The sequence below is a fragment of the Quercus robur genome, chromosome 7 (genome assembly GCF_932294415.1).
Source record: "Quercus robur chromosome 7, dhQueRobu3.1, whole genome shotgun sequence".
NCBI classification, from domain to species: Eukaryota; Viridiplantae; Streptophyta; class Magnoliopsida; order Fagales; family Fagaceae; genus Quercus; species Quercus robur.
The window spans coordinates 19,502,245-19,524,285 of record NC_065540.1 but is presented as its reverse complement, the minus strand read 5'-3'; the positions used below and the strand labels follow the sequence as shown (position 1 = coordinate 19,524,285).

The 22,041-nt window shown below is 37.5% G+C and overlaps 1 protein-coding gene across 1 annotated transcript; it reads left to right on the top strand.

The window, feature by feature from the left end:
* Positions 1–8,568: 8,568 nt before the first annotated feature.
* On the top strand, positions 8,569–20,481 carry LOC126691126 (glycine-rich protein 23-like). The gene is made up of 2 exons (XM_050386200.1): positions 8,569–8,747; positions 20,040–20,481. The coding sequence occupies exons 1-2, from the start codon at positions 8,569–8,571 to the stop codon at positions 20,479–20,481; spliced, it is 621 nt and encodes a 206-aa protein (XP_050242157.1).
* The last annotated feature ends 1,560 nt before the right edge of the window (positions 20,482–22,041 follow it).

Below are 22,041 nucleotides of genomic sequence, written 5' to 3'. Positions count from 1 at the left end.
TGACGAAAACCCTGTCTTGCAGGCGATGGTTTGTATGAAGGCGTTGCAAGATAGAGGTGTTGCCAAAGAGGGGGTGATCACTCGCCTACATAAGCGCATTAAGAATATGACCGACGGGTAGAAACAATACAAGGACGCCCTTCGAACCCTTAACCAGGAGTTGAAGGAGCTAAAGGAGAAGCTAGAGGAGGAGGGTCGTTAGAAGAAGAAAGAGCAGGAGGCTAAGGAGACGGTAGAGAAAGAGTTGGCGGCCCTTTTAAGCCAGGTGGAGACGGCCAAGGCTGACGCCGTGAAGGAATTCAGGGAGTCACAAACATTTGTTAATTCCTATGCCGAATACTATGGTGACGGGTTCGAGGATTGCCTTAAACAAGTCAAATCCATGTACCCTCACCTGGATTTGTCTAAGTGATGCTACCGTTGAAGAGGACGACGACTTCACCGAATCCGAGGCAAATCCAGAGGATGAAGGCGTCGTTTTTGCTCAGCTTGCTACTGCGGATAAGCCCGTCGTTCTTCTAACCCCGTCGGCCAATACTCCAACTCAAGAAGCTTAAGACCTTCCTTCTAAGGGCAACGATGTCCCACAAGACCCCCCGGCCTCTTGAAATCTTGTTTTTGTTTCCTTGTAAATCCAATTTAATTTTAGAACAATGTTTCAATGCCCTTTTGTTCTTTGGGCTCTGTTTGCAGAATACTGCTTTATCTATGGTATGTTATGTTTGTTGCTTTCAATATGCATGTATATTCATTTGCCGATTTTAATTTCTCCATGTGATGTCCCTTTATGGATTTTAACTTATCCTTAGGGGATGAACCCGTCGTCTTTACCAGCTAAGTTATGAACCCGTCTACTTGTGGATTCGTCCACCTAAATTATGGGTTATATAAAGCCATGTTAAGTCGTATTTGTAGTTAAGTCCTGTGTATAATGAAGCCGTCCACTTTAGTGATGAACTCATCTATTTGTGGACTTTACAACATTTCTTATAAGATGAACTCGTTTGTTTTATGGACCTTAATCTATCCACTTTTGAACTCATCCACTTAATGAACTTAGTACTCGTCCACTTCTGGGGTGAAGTAGTCCACTTTGTGGATTTTAACAAAGTCGTCCACTTTAGTAATAAATTCGTCCTCTTTGTGGACTTGACGTTTTTTCATCCTTCTGGGATGAAGTTGTCCACTTTACGGACTTTAATAAAGTCGTCCACTTTATGGACTTAGTAATAAATTCGTCCTCTTTGTGGACTTGATGATTTTTCATCCTTCTGGGATGAAGTCGTCCATTTTGTGGTCTTTAACAAAGTCGTCCACTTTATGGACTTAGTAATAAATTCGTCCTCTTTGTGGACTTGATGATTTTTTATCCTTCTGGGATGAAGTCGTCCATTTTACGAACATTAATAAAGTCGTCCACTTTATGGACTCAGCAATATTAAGCTCGTCCACTTTGCGGACTTTAATATTTCATCCCTCTTAGGATGAAGTCGTCTACTCTTTGGAAAATTTCCTGGACACCTTAGCCATATTTGAATAAAACTCCTCTTATTATGATAAACCATGCATTCGTAGAAAAAATTAGTTCTTAGAAGGAGAAGGCCTACCCTTTTGGGCTTAAAAAGAGTCATTGTAGCAAAATCTAAAGTAAAATAAAAAAACTGAGGAGTGTAGCCAAATGTAACTAAGGTATACTAAAAATAAAGGGGTGTTGCTTTTCACGCCATCCTTTTCACTAGTAGTACTTCCGCATGTGCTTGGCGTTCCATAGGTGGTGTAGCTTCTGTCCGTCCATTGTCTCTAGGTGGTAGGTGCCCTTTCTCTGCCATGACGTGACTCGGTAGGGTCCTTTCTAGTTAGGGCCAAGCTTTCCTTGGGTAGGGTCTCTAGCAGTGCCCATGACCTTTCTCAAGACAAGATCTCCGATCTGAAAGACTTTGTGCTGGACCCGGGAGTTGTAGTGTTTCGTTATGCGGTTCTGGTACTGTGCGAGCCTTTATTCTGTTGACGCCCTGACTTCATCAATTAGATCGAGCTGTAAACGTGTAGCTTCGTTGTTTTCCCTTTCATCATGGTTGTCCACCCTGTAGCTTGTGAATCCGACCTTGGTTGGAATGATTGCTTCGCTTCCATACGTTAACCGAAATGGTGTTTCTCCTGTAGGTGTCCTCACCATTGTCCTATACGCCCATAGTATGCTTGGTAACTTTTCAAGCCATATACTCTTTGCCTTCTCGAGCTGAGTCTTGATAATTTTGAGCAAGGATCGGTTCGTGACTTCAACCTATCCGTTTGCTTGGGGGTGGGCGGGGGAGGAGTAGTGATTTCTGATTCCTAACTGCAAGCAAAAATCCCGGAAAGAGTCGTTGTTGAATTGTTTCCCGTTGTCTGAGACTAAGACTTTAGGGATCTCGAATCTGCATATGATGGATTTCCAGATGAAACTTCTCACGTTTTTCTCCGTAATGGTGACCAAGGCTTCAGCTTCCACCCATTTCGTGAAGTAGTCTATACCCATTATCAGGAACTTTAGTTGTCGCACTGCTATTGGGAACGACCCTATGATGTCTAAACCCCATTGAGCGAATGGCCATGGGGCTATTATAGGGGTCAACTCTTCAGAAGGCTATCTTATGATATTGCTGAATCTTTGGCATTTGTCGCAGGCTTTGACATAAGTCTAAGCGTCTTTTTGCATGGTGGGCCAGTAGTACCCCACTCGAATCAGCTTGTGTGCCAACGATCGTGACCCTGAGTGATTTCCGCAAATCCCTTTGTGGACTTCTCTCATGACATAGTCCGCTTCCTCGAGACCCAAACACCTTAGGTTTGGGCGGGAGAAGCCTCTCTTGTATAAGACGTCCCTCATCAAAATGAACCGTGCTGCTTGGACCTTCAACTTTCTTGCGGCCTCCCTTCACTCTGGTAAGACGCTGTTTTTCAAGTAAAAGTCTAACGGCGTGGTCCAGTTGCTTTCAGAACCTATCTCCTGCATATCGACAAAGTCTATTAGTGGAGAAAGCTAAACAAAAGAGAGTACGTTACCAAGAGTGGTCATATGTTCGGCTGAAGCAGTTTTGGTAAGGCGGTCGGCTTGCTCGTTCTCTCCTTTGGGGATCTGGATAATCTTGGCCTTCAGCTCGTCTGCCCTTCTCCTTACTTGGTCCAGATATCTCTTCATTCTTTCGCCTCTACACTCATAGACCCCGTTTACTTGGATAGTGACGACCTGAAAGTCGCAGTAAAAAACCACTCTTGCGGCTCATGCTGCTTTAGCAAGATCAAGCTCTGCCATTAAAGCTTTGTACTCGACTTCGTTGTTGGTGGTAGGGAAGTCGAGGCGGACCATACATTCGATTTGGTCTCCTTCAAGAGAGAGAAGTATGACACCTACGCTCCCAGCCTACCTGTTGGACGACCCGTCTGTATGTATAGTCCACTGCGGATATTCATCTACCCCCTTGTCTTCCCCGTTGGTGAACTTTGCTATGAAGTCAGCGATGACCTGCCCTTTAATGGCAGTGCGTGGGCGGTACTGAATGTCAAACTCACTCAACTCTATCACCCATAGCACCAACTGACCAGCAGCTTCAGGGTTACTCATTGCCCGTCATAAAGGTTTGTCGATTAGGATGATTACTGTGTGAGCTTGGAAGTACGGCTTGAGTTTGCGGGCTGCTGTAACTAAGGTGAAGGCAAGCTTTTCCATGGGTGGATACCTCTCCTCAACACCACGAAATGCCCGGTTGGAATAGTACATGGCTTTTGAACCTTGTCTTCTTCTCTAACCAAGGCCGCAATGACGGCCGCTGAGGAGACAACCAAATACAAGAAGAGCTCTTCCCTCGGTTGTGAAGGACTTAATAGCGGTAGGGAAGAAAGTTAGGCTTTTAGCTCCTCGAATGCTTGCTAACACTTGGCAGTCCATTCAAAAGATTTCTTCAGCATGCGAAAAAAGGGCAAACACTTATCCGTTGCTCTTGATACGAACCTGTTCAGGGCGGCTACTTTACCATTTAAACTATGTACTTCTTTCATGTTCTTCCGGGGGGGGGGGGGGGGGGGGGCATCTCTACTATGGCTCTGATCTTGTCTAGGTTGGCCTCGATACCTCTTTGAGACACCATAAAGCCTAAGAATTTTCCCGCTGTCACTCCGAATGCACACTTACTCGGATTAAGCTTCATGTTGTACAAGCAAAGGGTGCTGGAGGTTTCTTCGAGATCCTTCAAATGGTCCTCTTCTCTTTGGCTTTTTACCAACATGTCGTCGACGTAGACCTGAACATTCCTCCCGATTTGGTTTGCAAGCATCTTGTTCATGAGCCCGCCTTTTGTAGCTTGCCGACTTCTTCTACTATTGCTCAGTCTCGTTCTTGGGCGAATACTAGCTTCTTTTGTCGGATGGGTGGAAAAGAAAGTGACACATTCAATCTGTGTACCATGACTGATGGGTCAATTCCTGGCATGTTTTCATGACTCCAGAAAAACACGACCTGATTCTCCTTGAGGAAGGCTACGAGTGCTTGGCGAACCGTTGGGCTAGCGAGAGTGCCAATCCTCGTGGTTTTGTCCAATCTAGAGCTATCGAGGGGTATCTCCTCGAGCCTCTCTACGAGTTCCACCCCCGTTCACTGTTCCTCTATGCTCATGGTCTGTAGATGGTCGTCCATCTCTAGCATTGTAACATAGCACTCGCGCGCAGCTACTTGATCTCCTCGCAATTCCCCTGCTTCGTACTCCGTGGGGAATTTAATCATCAGGTGGTAGGTTGAAGTTATGGCCTTCCATGAGTTAAGGGTTGGTCGTCCTATGATGGCATTATAGGCGAAGAAGCAATCGGCAACAAGGAATGTAACATCCCTAGTGATTTGCTGAGGATAGTCCCCAATCGTTACAAGCAATGTGACCGCGCCAAAAGGGTATACTTTTGTTCCTCCAAACCCAACGAGTGAAGTGTTGGTTAGAACTAGACGTTCTCTGTCGATACGCATCTGTTGGAATGCTGGGTAGTAAAGAATGTCTGCGGAACTTCCGTTGTCGACCAAGACCCGGTATGTGTTATAGTCTCCTACTCGGATGCTAATGACGAGCGCGTCGTCATGTGGGTGGTGAAGACGTCGAGCATCTTCTTCCAAGAAACCAATAATTGGGTTATCGATCCGCGGCATCTTCGGGACGATGCCTTTTATCTAAACATTTTGAACCATTCTGAAGTAAGTCTTTCTAGCCTTCTTGGACGAGCTGGTGCTCGCCATGCCTCCCACAATCATCCTTATGTCTCCTAGGGGTGGTCTGGGACGCTCGTTGTCCCATCGAGGGCTTGCTCTTGAGGAGGCGGATCTGTTCTCTCCCTGTTGATGAACTTCTATAACTTCCCTTGCCTGATAAGGGTTTCAATTTGCTGCTTTAAGTCATAGCAGTCAGCTGTGTCATGACTGTGATCACGGTGGAAGCGGCAGTACCTGTCTCTTGGCCATTTGTTGGTGTTAAGGACATATTTTGTATAATTGGCTAATCCTTTGACAAAATGCACTTTACTTGTATTTAGGTAGATCTAAGATGTGTTTAATACTTCAAGAAACATGTTGTTCAAGTCTAGTATTAAAACCATGAAGATTGGACCAAGAAACAAGTGAAGAAAAACTGTTCTTTAAAGCTGGACAGATAGCTCGACACCTGCGGACAGATAGCGCAACAGATTCTTGACACCTCTCGACAGCTAGGCTATCTATCGAGCTCTTCAGTTGATTGTTATCGCAATCTCAACACCTCTCGATAACTGGTGGATCAATCAAGAAAGCTCCTGTCTCCTCGAAAACTCCTCGAGAGCTTCTCGATAACTATATCTGTCGAAGTTTAAAGCTTGACACCTCCTGATTGATTAAGGTTACGGGAATTCAGATTTTCAGATCTGATTTTTGGGCCAGGCTTTTGTATTTGTGTAGGATTTCTTTTCTCACAACCCTAGACGTATATAAGGCTTATTTTAGAGGCTGTCACATAAGAGAATACAAGGAGAACATATACAAAAAGTGACTGATGCCTTATTCTCTCTGAAAGAAGCTACTGCGTCTTTGCGCCTTAGGGTTTTGTAACCAAGTGCTTCTTGATCTTCACTGTTGATGAAGTGAAGAACTTTGCAGCCAACATCTTCTTCTAGTTGGTGATTAAGTCGCGTACTGGAATTCGCGCAATTGGTTAGTCACGTACTAGGATTTGTGCATCAAAGGGTGGCATTCATATATTGAAGAGTTCAGAGGTTCTGAAGCGGTAGAAGGTTTCTGCTGTAAGTTCATCTATGGGGATTGTAGAGTCTAGGGACAATAGTTTTGTACTAGATCTGAAACTTCTCTTTACTATAGTGGATTGCTTTTCGGGAAGGTTTCCCTCTAGGTTTTTTTTTTTCTGTGAAACTAGTTTGTTTCATTGATTTTCCTGGGTCATCATATCTTGTCTTATTTATTTTTCCGCTGCATGATTTTGACATGATATTGACGTTTGTTTGTTTTAACAAGTTTTATTCATAATAAATCTAATTAACAACTTGGGTTTAAAACTTGTTTATTCTATCAACCGGGGTCTAAATTTCCCAACAGTTGGGGTCCCCCTTCAGCCTTCCAGGGAAGGTTAAGGCTCCTTTGTCCTTGATTTGCATTAGGACTTGGTTGATTGGGGCGGTTAGCGAGGTGAAGCTTGTGAACCTCCCCGCTGAGGGCTTAGAGCGCCTGTCATCCCTTCACTCTCCAGTTCTTGCCATCTTTCACCCTTTGTCTTGTCGTGTGTCTTCCTGCCTCTCTCTCTTCCTAGGCTTTTCCTCTCGAGCCAGAGGCACATCTTCGACATTTATGTACTTGGTGGCCTTGTAAAGTACATCCGACATGATTTTTGGGTCGTTCTTGTATAAAGAAAACAAAAACTTACCCTTCGGCAACCCATTTGTGAAGGCTGCTACAAGTATTTTGTCGTTAACTTCATCGATCGAAAGCGCTTCCTTGTTAAAGCAGGCTATATATGATCTCAGCATCTCGTCCTCTCACTGCCTGATACTCATTAAACATGCAGTAGACTTCTTATACCTATGCCCCCCCAATAAAATGCGAAGTGAACTAGGCACTTAGCTCCTTGAAATTACTGATGGAGTTAGGCATCAGTCGGCTGAACCAAATTCTCGCAAGACCCTTCAGCGTTGTAGGGAAGGCCCTACACATGATCTTATCTGCTACTCCTTAAAGGTGCATCAAGGTCTTGAAAGTCTCTAGGTGATCAAGGGGGTCCTTGACTCCGTTATAACTTTCTATCTGTGGCATGTGAAACTTCTGTGGTAGGGGGAAGGAGTTGACGGATGTGGTGAAAGGCGAATCGGTTTGGTGGACCAGATCATCTAGGTCACTGGACACTCATCCTTTGAGGGCGTTCATCATAAGGTCCATCGGTTTCTTCATCATCTGCATCTCTGTGACAATGTAAGGGGGGGCCATGTCCGTAATGGAAGGACGGCTCGTGTCTTGTCGCTCTGGTCTACTTAGGGTGTTAATACCTTCAGGCCCCTCTCGATCTCTCCTCTCAACACTGGTACCTTCTTAGTCTTCCTCTTAGGTACCCATAGTGGCGTTCTTCTGCTGTAGTTGTTCTTCAAGATCCTGATTCTATTTGGTGAGACGTTCCACTGCTGCCGTGAGGGTTTGGACTTACCTCTCCAGGGCAGTGGGTTGCGGCTCATCTCCTTGAACATTGTTGGTAGTTGCCATCGAGCAAGTAAGTACCATGCAACTCTTTATTTGGGAAGCGATAAGCTAAAGTGCACGTTTTCTATAGACGGCGCTAACTGATGATGCCAAAAAACCACCAATAAGCTACACGGTCCTTACGTACTTGAAACAACACCTACACAATACAAAAAGAGAAGACCTCGCAGAGAGCACCAGTGTGGTGCCGGCCAAATACCCTTCGAAGGTTAAGTTAGAATTTCTCACAACTCTATAGTGCCAGAGCAGGTAAATTATGTGTACCTAGGTTAGTGAGGGTCTTGGGGCTTTTATAGTAGTAGAAGGTTGACTTTTCTACCTTGGTTTGGAAGTCTTTTCCTTATAGGAGTCCTCATAAGCGTATTTTGTGGAATCCTTTCCTTATAGGAAACTAAGATTTGTTGTGGGACATAAGATGTTTCCTTATACGTGTATACGTGGATGCTAAGCCAGGATTACATCAGAACCGTCAATCTTAGGTATCCCCTTCAGCTTAGTGCTGTTAACTTTCTGTCTTCACCAAATAACCTCGTCAGCTTAAAGTCATAGACTCTCTACTATAATTTGCTAGTGGGCACAAAACAAGCTGTCGGGTTTGATTGGAACGTCACCCTGCATCCGTCCAATAAATGAGTATGTTTACAATTTTACCCTTATCAAGTACAAACTAAAAGCCAGTTGCAATTGAGGTTATAGGCCGTTTTTGCAACAGAAGGCATAAGAAGAAAGAAAATAATAAAAAACCAACAAGTGGTAGTACTGCCAAAGCTGCCCCCAGAAGAGGAGGTATTTCTTCATCCATAACAGGCAAGCATGGTGGCATGGTTGTTATGATCGTCTATGATGCTGTTCTAGCAACTTCAGCCATTATTAATAGTGGTAGTGGTGGAGGAGGTTGTGGAGGTGGTGGTGGTGGTGGTGGGGGAGGAGGTGGTGGGGTTGTGGTGGTGGTGGTGGTGGTGGTGGTTGTTGCTAATAGGGATCATTTCATCTATGATTTGTAATTTGTTGGGTATGGCAATAGTTAAATCAGAAGGCTTTTTTTTTGGAAGTTTTGCATTGGATATATAGGGAAGGTATATGTAAAGTTTATCTTTTAATCAAATAAATAATATTGAATTTTATTTTAACTGTATGTATGAGTATTACCATTTACCTTTTTCCGCCTTTTGGCTATGATCAAGAGTATTACCATTTTAAATGCATCCATGCAAACGCATGGATGCATTTAAAATTAAACAAAAATTTTTAATATAAAAATATAAATAATTAGTCAAATTAATTTTTTTTTAAACATGTAACACATGCATTCATGCATACATATAGATATATTTAAAATTGAATACAATTTTTATCATAAAATATAGATAATTAGTCAAATTATATTTTTAAAGTAAACGTGATTAGTCACATATTAAAATTCTTACCTAAATTTAATACTACTTATGATAATTTTTTTTTCTAATTTTTAATAAGATAGAACATATGGTGATTTATGTCTTGATTTTTATTTTATTTATTTTTCTGAGAAATATGTGGTGATTTTTATTGAGTATATGTGAGTTTTATTTATTTATTTTATAGTTCATTAATATTAGATTCTTAATATTTTACACTTATTAACTCATTTGACACAAAAATTAAAAAACTTAAGTAGACACATGGCACAAGTTTAAGTGGATAATTATAGTGTAATTCCCACATAAATTTGGACACATTGCACAAAACTGGATTATAATTTCAAATTCTAATTCAATTTTCTCTAAGTTTTACTTATTAATATATATACACACACACACACTCATATATATAAATGACTTATTAATTTGAATTTTTTTTTAGTTATATGATCATGTTTTTTATGGTTTATTATATTGGACTCATTATTTTCTACACTAAATTTACTAATTTGGCACAAAAAATTAAAATTTTAGATTAGATGGGACACGTGGTGCAAAATTAAACTCTAATTGAAATTCAACTCACTTGGCACAAAATTCTAAAATTTAGATTAGGTGAGACACATGACGCAAAATTAGACTCTAATTAAATTCTAATTTGAAATTTAATTGGATTTTCTATTTGTTTTACCTACTATTATTATTATTATTATTATTATTATTATTATTATTATTATTATTATTATTATATAGATTAATTTTATAATAATTACTCTTGGATCACCCTATCTAGTATACCTTCGTGAATCGAACATCAAAAGATTCAAAACTATTGCTAGAGTGCAAGTACATACCAACAACAGGCCTATTGGCCCCAAACAATCAAGAAAAAATAATGAAAAAGGAATCGAAGAAGGTTTTCTTTTTCTTTTTTTGGCGGTTAATAAGATTTTATCTTACGTTTTAAATATTCACAAACAAAGAGTTGATGAAAGAAAAAACTCTTGATTTCATTAAGCTCTATGATAAAATTTTTAAGAATCGACATGACAAATGATGATGGGATGGTGTAAAATTAAAGTTTTACAATGATTACTTAATGATTTAAAATGAAAATCCCTTTGAAATTAGATTAGATTCTTTAGTCTTCATGGGTGCTTTGTGCGTATGCTTTTAATGATTCTTAATTTTGGGGACTATAAAATTGAGCAACGTCTTTCCTTAATTATTGAAAATGAACAAATAACCTTGACTCCATTAATATATAACCGAATCTTTTTGATTCATAGAATATTTCACAATGAAATAATTATTAAAATACCCTTGATATTATAATGATGCAATAATTAAGGGAAAAAAGTATAAATAATCTAATAGTTAATGAAGAGAATTGCAAAGAATGTACCAAATATAATATATGTATAATGACTTCAATGATATTTCAGTTTTTTTTTTTTTTGGTGCTTCATCTTATCTCGCTATAAATCTCACTAGACAAACACATATATACCCGCATAAACCTTGAGTTGGGATGAATGAAATGTTTTTAATAAAAGAAAAAAAAAGTCTATACATGCACATGATAAGGCAAGTAAACCATTTTTTATAGAGTAATTGCAAATATATTGTCAAGCATTCATTTAAAAAAAAAAAAAAAACATACTGGTATTTTTCACTAAATTACGAATTACACATTTAAAGTTTGCAGTAATATTGATTTTGTCCCTAACTTTCCAATAATTGCCAGATTGGCACCCCCAATGACACGTGTTTGTATTTGTTTTGATTTTAAATCTTTAACTTTGTGTTTGTTTTGATTTTGTACTCTCTATGTTTGGGGCTATTTGAACTTATAATAGGTAATTAGGCATGATGCATTGACAGGCAAAGTTAAAAGAATCCCAAACTTTACTAATGTAACTTAAAATTTATTCATTATTTTTAATGTAAAACTAGACACAAAAGAAGCCTACATTTCAAAATTTTGAAAATTATTAATTTCACTTATTTGGCCTAAAATTTTATAGATTTGATCATTTGGGTGTGAGATATTTTGGAACATTTAAAAAAGTTGACACAAAAGAGTGCTATCATCTTAATAATAGTATAGATGTATAAGAATAAAATGTAGAAAAAGAAAGTGTATAAACTACACATATGCAGGACAAGAATGTAATTAACATTGTCCTCAATTGGGCTTTATTGAATTTTTTTTTGTTTTGCAACATTTCCCCTTATCTCTTTTAGAGAAGTGCCTGAGAATCTTTAAAAAAAAAGAAAAAAAAGAAAAAAAAAAACCTTCATAACTTTTATCATGCAGGAATATGCTATGCTTGTATAAGAACTTAAAATAAATATTTCATACTTTTTTTTTTTTCATTTATGAAAGTGTTCATATTTAGCTAAAAATTGAAGAAATCCATATATTTCTTCTTCCTATCTCACTTAAAAAGAGTTTTCATCTTTTTTTTTAAAAGGTCTTTAAATTTTCACATGAAGAGTCTTCCCCCTCTCACTTTCTCATAAAATAACTCTTGATATTAATTACCATCGATCAAACCATTCATACTTTCTCTCTTTCTAACAGCATGTATTGATAGTCAATTACCACCAAAGCACTCTTTTCCACTCTTAAGTAAACACATCTTTGCTTGTGAAGGTTGAGGATATTGACTAATTCCATTGTTAAGTAAAACTACTATAGTGATTTTGATAAATAAAATTATATTGTTTTATACTTTATAAATTATTTTATTTACTCTAATTATATAGTTTTATACTATAGATAGGGTTTCTTTTATTGTAATATTGATGGTTTATTCAATAATTTTGAGGTTAATTGTGACTTTCTAATATTTCTAATGGAAACATTCAAGATTTGAATCCCATTTTTTTCACTTAAGATGAATATAAAAAGTATTGATGGTTTATCTTTATTTTAATAACTAAGTTTCTAAATGCGTAAATACAATTTTGGTCCCTACATTTTCAGCTGATTTTCATTTTGGTCCCCACCTTTTTTTTCTCCTATTTTGGTCCCCAAAAATAAAAAGCGTTCTCATTTTAGTCCATACTGTTATCTTACTAATGGAAATAGCCTATGTGGCCATTAAAAAAAATTAATTAAGATTAAAAAATTGCCACGTAAGTTTCCACATAAAATTTTGAATTAAAAAAATTAATTTATTACTTTTAACTAAGAAAAAAATGTCAAAAATTAAAAAATTAAAAAAAAATTTAAAAAGCATGTAAAAACGAAGGACAGTCATTTATTTTGATAAAACCTTAATTTTCAGAGATTGACTAATAAAAAACATTATTTTGGCATTGGCTTTCGGGGCTTTGCATGCATGGAGCTTTGAGGTTTGGCTTTTGAATGGTTGTGGTCCCAATCTATGCTCTCCTAAGGCATTTGGGAAAAGTGCTAGATTTCCACAACAAAAATCCGGCAACATATCACCTTACTTTCATAGTGGAAATTAGGCATTGCTTTACCTTAGGTGACACGGACTGTGACAATCACATTGAAAGGGGCAAGCAGGTATATATATATACATACATCATGCACAATGCAAGCATATGCAGTAAGAAAGTAAATGCTTACATCTCTAGAGCACGGCCCAAAATATAGGTGTAGGAAAGTAAACAGGGGTCGCCATACTCTAGAGATGAGGATGAATGGTACATGGCATGATATACCTAATACAAACCATCTAAAAGAGAAATGAGGGAGAAAGGAAGGGGGTTTAAAAGAGTACATAACCAAATGGGAAAGGCTAGCCTGCTAAACCTACTAAACCTACTAAACACAGCCGTTTGGCTTATATTGACATGCTCACATCCGTGCCCTTTTTGCTTGCGCCTGGGAAACCGTGTCCTAGCTTTATACATCCTCACTCATTGTGTGTACATGTAAAGGCAAAGATAATAAACCAGCAGGCAAGCAATGGAAGGAAAAGATACAAAGAGCACATGATAGAGGCATGAAGCAGATAAACATGGTAGATATGGCAAACATAGAAACAAGGATGTGAGCAAACAAGCGATAAGGCAAGCAAGCAAGATAGCAAGCAAACAAGTAAAAAGGCAAACAAGCGAGCGAGCAAGCAAACAAAGGGTGGTGTCCATGAGGGATAAATGTAGGTTTGGATCGGATGTCCATAGCTTCATTATGTTGAAGTATGGACGACACACTAGCAAGCAAGACTCATGCATGGACATATAAGCAAGCGTGTAAAGATGCATAAGAAGCCAACGGGTGGCACAAATGAGCATGGCAAGTATATCATCGCACAGAGCAAAAAAGGGGAAAGGTATGTATGAAGCAATTGGTATCATGGCGATGTGTCCCAAATGGTTACATCCAAACAAGGCCTCATGAGCGTTAGACGTAACCACACAACCACAAACCCGCTAAAGGCGTCAAGCAGGGCAAAGCCTAGAACAAGAGAGGCTATCATAAGCATAAAGTATAGACATGAAAATAAGGATGATCCAAACCCTTTGATGTGGGCCAAGGTGTATGGACAATGACAAAGACCATAGGGTCTAGATCGGGTTCGAATCGATAGGCCAAAACACAAGAAAGAAAGACAAAGCAACAAAAGGGCTACAATAGCACATGGCATGACAAAATATAGTCTAGGTCTAGACAAACAAACATAGATCCAAGCACATAGGCATGTGAAAACATAGATCTAGACATATATGCATAGAAACATACATGTAAACATGTAGAAACTTAGCACATAGACATGGAAGAACATGAATCCAAGCATATAAGCGTGTGAAGACAAGGATCCAACCATATATCATGGAAATAAACACATAAACACGTAGATCCAAGCAAGGCATAGCCGACAACATCATACAAGCATGTGAGCATGTAACCCTAACATCAACCTAGAACAAAAAGAGGCACGAAACATAGGAAAACATGGCATAGAGCCTAAAGCATATAGATCTAAACATATAAGCATGTATGGATGTAGATCTAAGCATGAAACATGGCAAAAAGCATAAAAAGCATGGAAATTTAGGCTAGAAACACAAATAAAGCACGAAACATGCTAAGAAAGCCATAAATCATGTTATTCAAGCAAAAAAGAGTAAGATAAATGCTATAAAAAGATTTAGAAGGTTAGGGGTGTGGATGGTAGCTAAAAAGCTACATCCATACTCCTAAACCCCAAATCCAAAGTGTAGAACCAAGGAAAAGAAGGTTGGGTATAAGAACAATACCTTGTGTTTTTGGTGAAGAGAGAAGAATCAAGAGGCTTTGATGTGTTTTTTGTGTTTGAAAGAGAGGAAAAAGGTGCAAAAAACATCCAGGCAGAGCACAGGAAGTAGGGAGACCTCCCTTTTTTTTGGTTTGAAAGGTGCTTGGGGCCTTTTATAGCCCCGACACACTTTTCGAGGCAGCGGCCCTTCCCTTCAAAAGGCCATGGATTGGGTTGATCTTGACACCCCTGGAAATATTTTGACTTCCTATTTTTGAAATGGTATGGATCTTGAAAATTCAATGATCAAATCAAAAGTTATGGCTCTTGGAAGTTAGCGGTGCATTGATTGGTGTGTTACTCCGGTTTTCATGATGTCTCGGCCGTTCTAACTCCGATTTCGACCCATGAATAGTCACTGGAATGAGACCTTGATAATATTTGCAATGGAATTAGTTTCAACCCATTCTGATAGCAAGATTAAAATTAGGGTTTTTGGGCCCACCTAGAGTTAACTGTAGGTCAAACTTGGTCAAAGTTGTTAAAAATCTCCAAGAAGCTCAGGTTTGATGTAAAACTATGAAAAATGTTATTTTATGAGGGTTTTGACCTCGTTTGACTTTTGGTTGACCCAGGGTTGACTAGAGGCATTTTGGTCATTTTAGTTGAAAAAGGCACTTTGGGTGCTCCGATGTCCGAACGGGTTGTGCCATGTCATTCTATGTTCTCGCGGCCCCATGGAGAGAAAATAATATTTTTAGATTTTCGGGATCTGACACACAAATCGAGGGCAGACAAAATACAGTATCAACAATATTTAGAAACAATGATTTTGTGCATTTACAATTTTTTAATACTATATGGACACCTATTTAGAGTTTATTTTTTTCTTTATACTCCAGCTTCTGCTAACTTAAAATCCTAGGTCCATCCTTGGTTAGAACTTAGAGGGAGTCACTAATCTTCTCAAGGAGCACCAAAATTTGTATGAATAGGGCTGTGAAGTTCCCAAACCTAACAAGTCGTGTGTGGGAACCCAGGACCCTAGGTCTGTCGGATGAACTTTTTTTTTCCCCTCCATGTATAAGTTGTATACTTGTTCAAGCTGTAAACGAGCTGAGCTTTGTCAAGTAGTGCATGTTCAAGCTTGACTCGTTAGGAAAATTCAAAAGTTCAAGCTTGGCTCAAGCTTGTAACAAGCCTAAAAATAGCATTTAAGCTTAAACTCATGGAAAAATAAAAAAGCTTGAGTTTGGCTTGGTCTGGCTTGATTAATTAGTCAAGCTAAACTCAAGCTTAATATGAAGCTCAAACTTGAGCTCAGGTCAAGCTTTTGAGCTTGAGATCTAAAAAAACTTACATTATCACATGCTTAAATCTCTAAAATTAAGAAAAAAGAAAAAAGAAAATAGTATACTCATTTTATCATGCATCTAATCCTATTTATGATTAGCCATTATTCAAATTGAAAATTTACATAGTTAAATTTAATAGGCCAAGAATGTATTGACCCATTGTGATAAATTAACCAATTAATTAGCCAAGTTAATTAACATGCAATATGCGTGGTAGTATAAACAAATCACCAACTAAGATAATATGTAGCAAAAAATAAATTTGACACGGTGATTTGTTTACGAATAGGGAAAACCTCCAAGGTAAAAACCCCACCGAGTTATTTTAAAGTCACCACTCCCGAAAATCCACTATTATCATAACAAGCGGTTACAAGTAAATGAATTCTAGTACCTTATACCAACCTACAGTTGAACCTTTACCCCAATACCTAATTGGACTTGTTTTGTAGTGACAATCTCTCCTTTCAATGCACAGCTCCCAGTATGTGACTAACCAATCGATGTATGGATCCAAGTACATGACTAACACACTAACTTGAGAAGGATGTTGGCTACAAAGTTTGTTAGTTTATCAACACGATGAAACTCCTTGGTTACAAAACCCTATGGCGTACAAATGCAACAGCTTCTTTAAGAGAAAGATGAACTAGAGCATTTGTCTCCGGTCACAATTTGCTTGTGAAAAACCTTTGTATCTAGCTGCACTCACTTGTATCAGCTATGACGGTCCTTAAAATAATCATTATATATGTTTAAGGTTATAAGAAAAGAAAGCCTAAACATGTATACACAGATTTGTGTGAAATCAGATTTGAAAAATTGATTTTTGTAATTTGCAATAGATAGGTTATCTATTGAGTAGTTGTCGAGCTTCGACCAAAAGCTACCTTTTGAACCTCGATAGATGCTATCTATCGAACTTTAAAATTCAGCACTTCTTCACTTGTTTCTTGTATAGACTTGCATGGTTTTAACACTTTGACTTGAACTCTTGTTCTTTGAAGCATTAAACATATCCTAGATCTACCCAATTACATGTAAAGTGTGTTTTGTCAAAGGATTAACCAATTCTATATTGACATATGTTCCTAACATGATTCACATATGTCCTAAAAAAATTCATTCATTCATCATTCTTTGTTTACAGTTTTTGTAATAGCTCAAAATACAATTTTTACATTCATGTTAGATAGTATAGAACTAAAAAAAAAAAAAAAAAAAACTTATTTGTAACTATTATGAATGAGAAAATACTAACATATTTCATAACTTTACTTTAGATAATTGATAAGGAAGGATTATAAATGGCCTACTTAATTAATTTATTTATTTTTAAATGTAACTATAGTCTAAAGTGATTATTGATCAGTTTAAAGGGAAGGAAAAAATTAAGATAATGAGTTGTGGTCCCATGTTAGCCATGTCATTATTAAGATATGTGTAACGAGTATATTTAGCTAATACATAAAACTTATAAATGAGCCTATACTTGAATTGTTTTGTATCAAGTCTAATAGTTCACAAGCTTGTTCGTGAACAAATTTTTTTGCTTGGGCTCAGCTTGTTTATTAAACAAGCCTAAAACTAAGGCTCAAGTTTGGCTTATTTATAAACAAATAAATATGAACGAACTTTTTATCGAGCTAAGCCTGAGTTGTTTATGATCATTTTGGTTCATTTACAGCCTTATTTATATATATATATATAACCAAAGCCGTAGAAGCTCCCACAATTTTTCACGTCATCATTATTTTTAAATATCAGCATTATAAAACAAAAATTATGATTTTAATAACTATTTCTCCCCGATACTCCTTCTCCTTCCTTATAAAAACCCGATCAACTCTTTCTCCTCCCATCTTCCTCTATATCACAAACGCAGCATAATCTAAAACCAAACCAAAACAGTAAACGTAAGCACAAAACCAAAGCACAGACCCAAACCAAAAGTTTCTCCAAAAAAAAAAACCCCAAAATAATCCCATCTCCCTCTTCATCATCTTCCTCCTTATTCCATCCACCCAGAAAATCTATTAAAACACCTTTGAAATTCCAACAGCCCAGAAACTCTATTAAAACACCTCTGAAATTCCAACCACCCAGAAACACCCACTAACAGCAAAACCCATGGCCATCCATGGCTACCCATGACCCCACGCTGGTCTAAAGCCACCCACGCCAATCTGAAGCCACCCACTCCAATCTAGAGCCACCCACGCCGATCTGAAGCCCATCCACCCAAAGCCGATCTTGAGAAGAGAGAGGCTTCACTGTGAGCCGTGAGAGGAAGAGAGTAGAGAGTGTGAGAGAAAGAGATGAGAAAAAAAAAAAAGAAAAAAAAAAGAGAAAGGCTTCACCGTGAGCCGTGAGAGGAAGAGAGTAGAGTGTGTGAGAGAGAGATGAGAAAAAAGAAGAAAAAAAGAAGAGAGAGGTCAAAGGAGTTTGAAGTGAGAGGAAGAGAGAAGGTAGAGAGAACGCAGAACAGAGAGAGAGAAACAGTGAGAGAGAGATGACATTTATGACACCATCACATGCCTTATTATTCACAAAACTGCCATTACAACATTTTATTAAAATATTTCTTTTAAATAAATAATCAGATAATCATTTTTAAATATTTTAGATAATCATTTTTAAATATTTTAGCTTAATAATAACAGTAAATAAATTTTGAAATAAAAAATAAAAAAAAAGTAGTAAACAAATGACTTTATTTCAATTTAGGAAAAAAAAAAAACTTATTTCAGCCCAAAAATAGTAGAAGTAATAACCATATTATTATTGTCTAAAGTCTAACTGAAATGCACAAAAAAAAAAAAAATTGCATAGGTGATAGCTTAAACTCTTCATTCATTGTTTTTTTTTTTTTTTTTTTTTTTTTTAAATTTTTTTGTAAAAAAATTTAAGTAATAGCTTAAATTCTTCATTCATTATTGGATTTTTTTTCATAATCAATAGTTTTCCTGTACATCGCACAGATTAGTGACTAGTATACTTGTATATCTAAAGAACATGGGTTGGTCATGTATATTAAAGCCACGTAGCTTTGGCTGGGGTTTGGTGTTAGTTCTCCCTCATCGCTATTTGGATGGTCATGCAACACTTAATTTATATCCTTTCTTTATTAAATGATAATTTTTATCATCTTACAATAACAATTAAAATATTATTTCTTTTATTGGATAAAACCTCCCTTTCAAATAAAAAACAAAAAAAAAAAAATCATATTTGATCAAATCTTTTTAGATTCAAATTCTATGAAAAGAATACCAAGTTCGCCAGAATTAATAAAACTTGATGTTTAACAAAAGGGAAAAATTATTGTTATCTTTCAAAAGCGATATTTAAAAATATAAAAGACAATAAAACCTTAATTTTTAATGTAATAATTTATTTTACTACATAAAATCTTGTGGATTAAGAAATAAATTTTGGGATAATTACATTCTAACATAAAACTATGTAAATGTGCTTGGTGTCTATTTAACTATTAAAAATCTTGTATTCATATTTAGAATTTTTAATTAAAACCATAAAAGTGGTTTATTTATACAAAAATTCATTTACAACTTAACAATTTATATATAATGAAATGCTATTACTTGTGGGTTTTCAAAATATCACTTAATATACATGAATTGCTATATATATATAGAAAAAAATATATTATGTTTCATGCACATGCATAGATTTTGCTCTACAAAAAATATATTGATAATAATTTTTTATTATAATAAATTGTTAAATAATATGTCAAGAGTTTTGTTAGATGTATTATGATATTTCCAACAATGAAGTCAACCTTCAAATCTCCTTCTTTCATTGTTATAATTAACAAATTATAAAATTAAAAAAAAATAAATAAAAAAATAAAATCCTCCTCAAAGGTACAAGTGCCTGATGGCGGGAAGTCAACTACCAAATAATAGCCAAGTCAAAAATACATAAATACTTTAAAAAGAAAAAGAAAAAAAGAACATAAATACGACTGGTCCAAATCCAACCATCACAGGAGTTGACAAAAACTCTCATTTTTTATTGGCTACGTGGCAGCAAACAGAAAAGGCTCTAGAGTCTATAATGTCTGCGTGCCCGGCCTCTTGAAATGAACTCTGAAAGCTTCAATGCAAATAGCAAACTAGCTTCTCAATCAACCCGAAGCTCTTCTCTGTTGTACTTATAGTCAAATATTCCCACAAAGAATGTTTGAAGCTTTCAATAAATTAGACCCTCGTCTAAAAAGGCAGACAATTCTTTAAACCTCAAGTATAAAAGGCAAGCTATGGAGAACTTGTTTGCTTATTGTGGATACAAGGAAGATGCAGAAAGCCTTTATAATACTTCCCGTTGTTTTCTTTTCCCTGATCGTCGTAATTGTGGTTTTGAATATCATTTGTGGAAGACGACGTGTAGGATTTTCTGGTAACATTCATGGAGGTGGCGGGGTTGATTTTCATGGAGGAGGCGGAGAAGGCATAGGAGGCTATGAAGGTGGTGGTGGGTTTGATATTGAAACCGGCGGGGTAGGAGGAGATTTCGGTGGTGGTGGAGGAGGAGATTTTGGTGGTGGCGGAGGAGGTGGTGGTTTTAGTGGTTGTGATGGTGGTGGTGGAGGAGGAGGTTTTAGTGGTGGTGGGGGAGGAGATTTTGGTGGTGGTGGTGGTGGTGGTGGAGGTGGAGGTTTTAGTGGTGGTGGGGGAGGAGATTTTGGTGGAGGTGGAGGTGGAGGTTTTAGTGGCGGAGGTGGTGGCTGTTGACATTAAGATATTTCTGACCATATGAGGGTCTTTCCCTCCCTATGATTTGGGCTTTGAGCTAATTGTAAAGTAATACTTTAGTCTGGGCTTTTGTGAGATTACCGCATCTCCTCCTCCCAGATCTCTCTCTTTTCCATGTAAAAAGTTCTTTTATTTTTTTAATTGTAATTTTCCTGAAAGATTCTTTCATTGTATTCTTTTTATAAAATAAATAAATACAAGAGAAGATATACATTATACTTAGTATTTATAATTATTGAAAGGAAGTGCTTTATACTTCTAACCCAACGGATATATGGACTTAAGCTCAAAACAGCCAAAAACAATAAATTTGTAGAGAATGAGTTGGGAAATTGGGCTTACGTGAACCAAATAACAGAAAAATAGATTTTGATGCTAAAAAAAAAGAAAGATGACAAAAGTTTGTTAAGGAATAATGCTCTCGGATTGGTCCAAGGATGCTGATTCTTAAATATTTTCTACTTAAAGCTCTATTATAGATTTGTTTACAGTTTTTCTCCCCCCCTCTCCCATGAAGGGTCTTTCACGTTATATACCCCTATTTGGACCATCTTGATCCTACATTTGTTGATCATCTGAACTCTTACTTGAGTATCTGTCCCATCAGACACCCTCTTTGGCTTTCTGTGAGTTGCGTTCGCCGAGGTAGCACTATTTCTCCACATAAATACAGCCAGAAAAGTAGCTGTAGTGCATTTAATACGGTGGTAGCAGCTTTCCCTTAGATATTTTTGAGTTTCCTTCCTTCTTGCACGTTCATGAGACACGCTCCTATTGTTGGAGCTTCTTGGAGGGTTACCTAAGTTGCTGGAATATGTGCTTGAGCTGTCTTTATCATATCCAAGGAGGAGTCTCTCCTCGGATCACATTCCATTCGTCCCTCATTTATAAGTCTTTCAGTAGGAAATCCTAATAACTACTTGCTTCTCCTCAGACAATTTAACTGTCCCGGACAAAGGCCCAAGGCCTAAGGCCCAACATGTCATTCTGGGCCTTTATCCCTATAATAGCCCCTCAAAATTTTGGTTTTTTCCCTTTCATCCGAGGAGAAAAGTGGGATTTTGATTCCTAATGGATGAAGTAAACTCCCCCCTTGATTTACACGTGTGGGAGTATGGTTTAACGCATCTTATAATTGTTGCTATTGTTTCAAAGTTCATGAGGCGCCATTGATTGCTCCAGGTGGCGCCTTGTTCCCTAGATCTGACGGTGAGGCGCATATCTAATGGTGGACCTTTTTTTTCGAAGTTCGAGCGGGATAACTCCCATTTAATCTCTCCCCTTATAAAAGGCACCTGAAGGACTTTTCTCTCCTCATTTTGCAAAAGCTTTCAAAATTTCAAGAACTCTCAACTTCTCCAGAACTCTCTGCAGCATCGCTTATTCGTTTTCCGTAAGTTTTTACCTCTTCCTTAGACTGTTTTCTCCTCGGCCGGCCTCCTCAGCTCTCTTTTCTTTTGAAAGATTTTTTAGTGCCCCTTGCGTTTGCTTAGATGGGTAAGTTCAAGTACTTAGTAGATTCCCCGACTGCTATGGAGG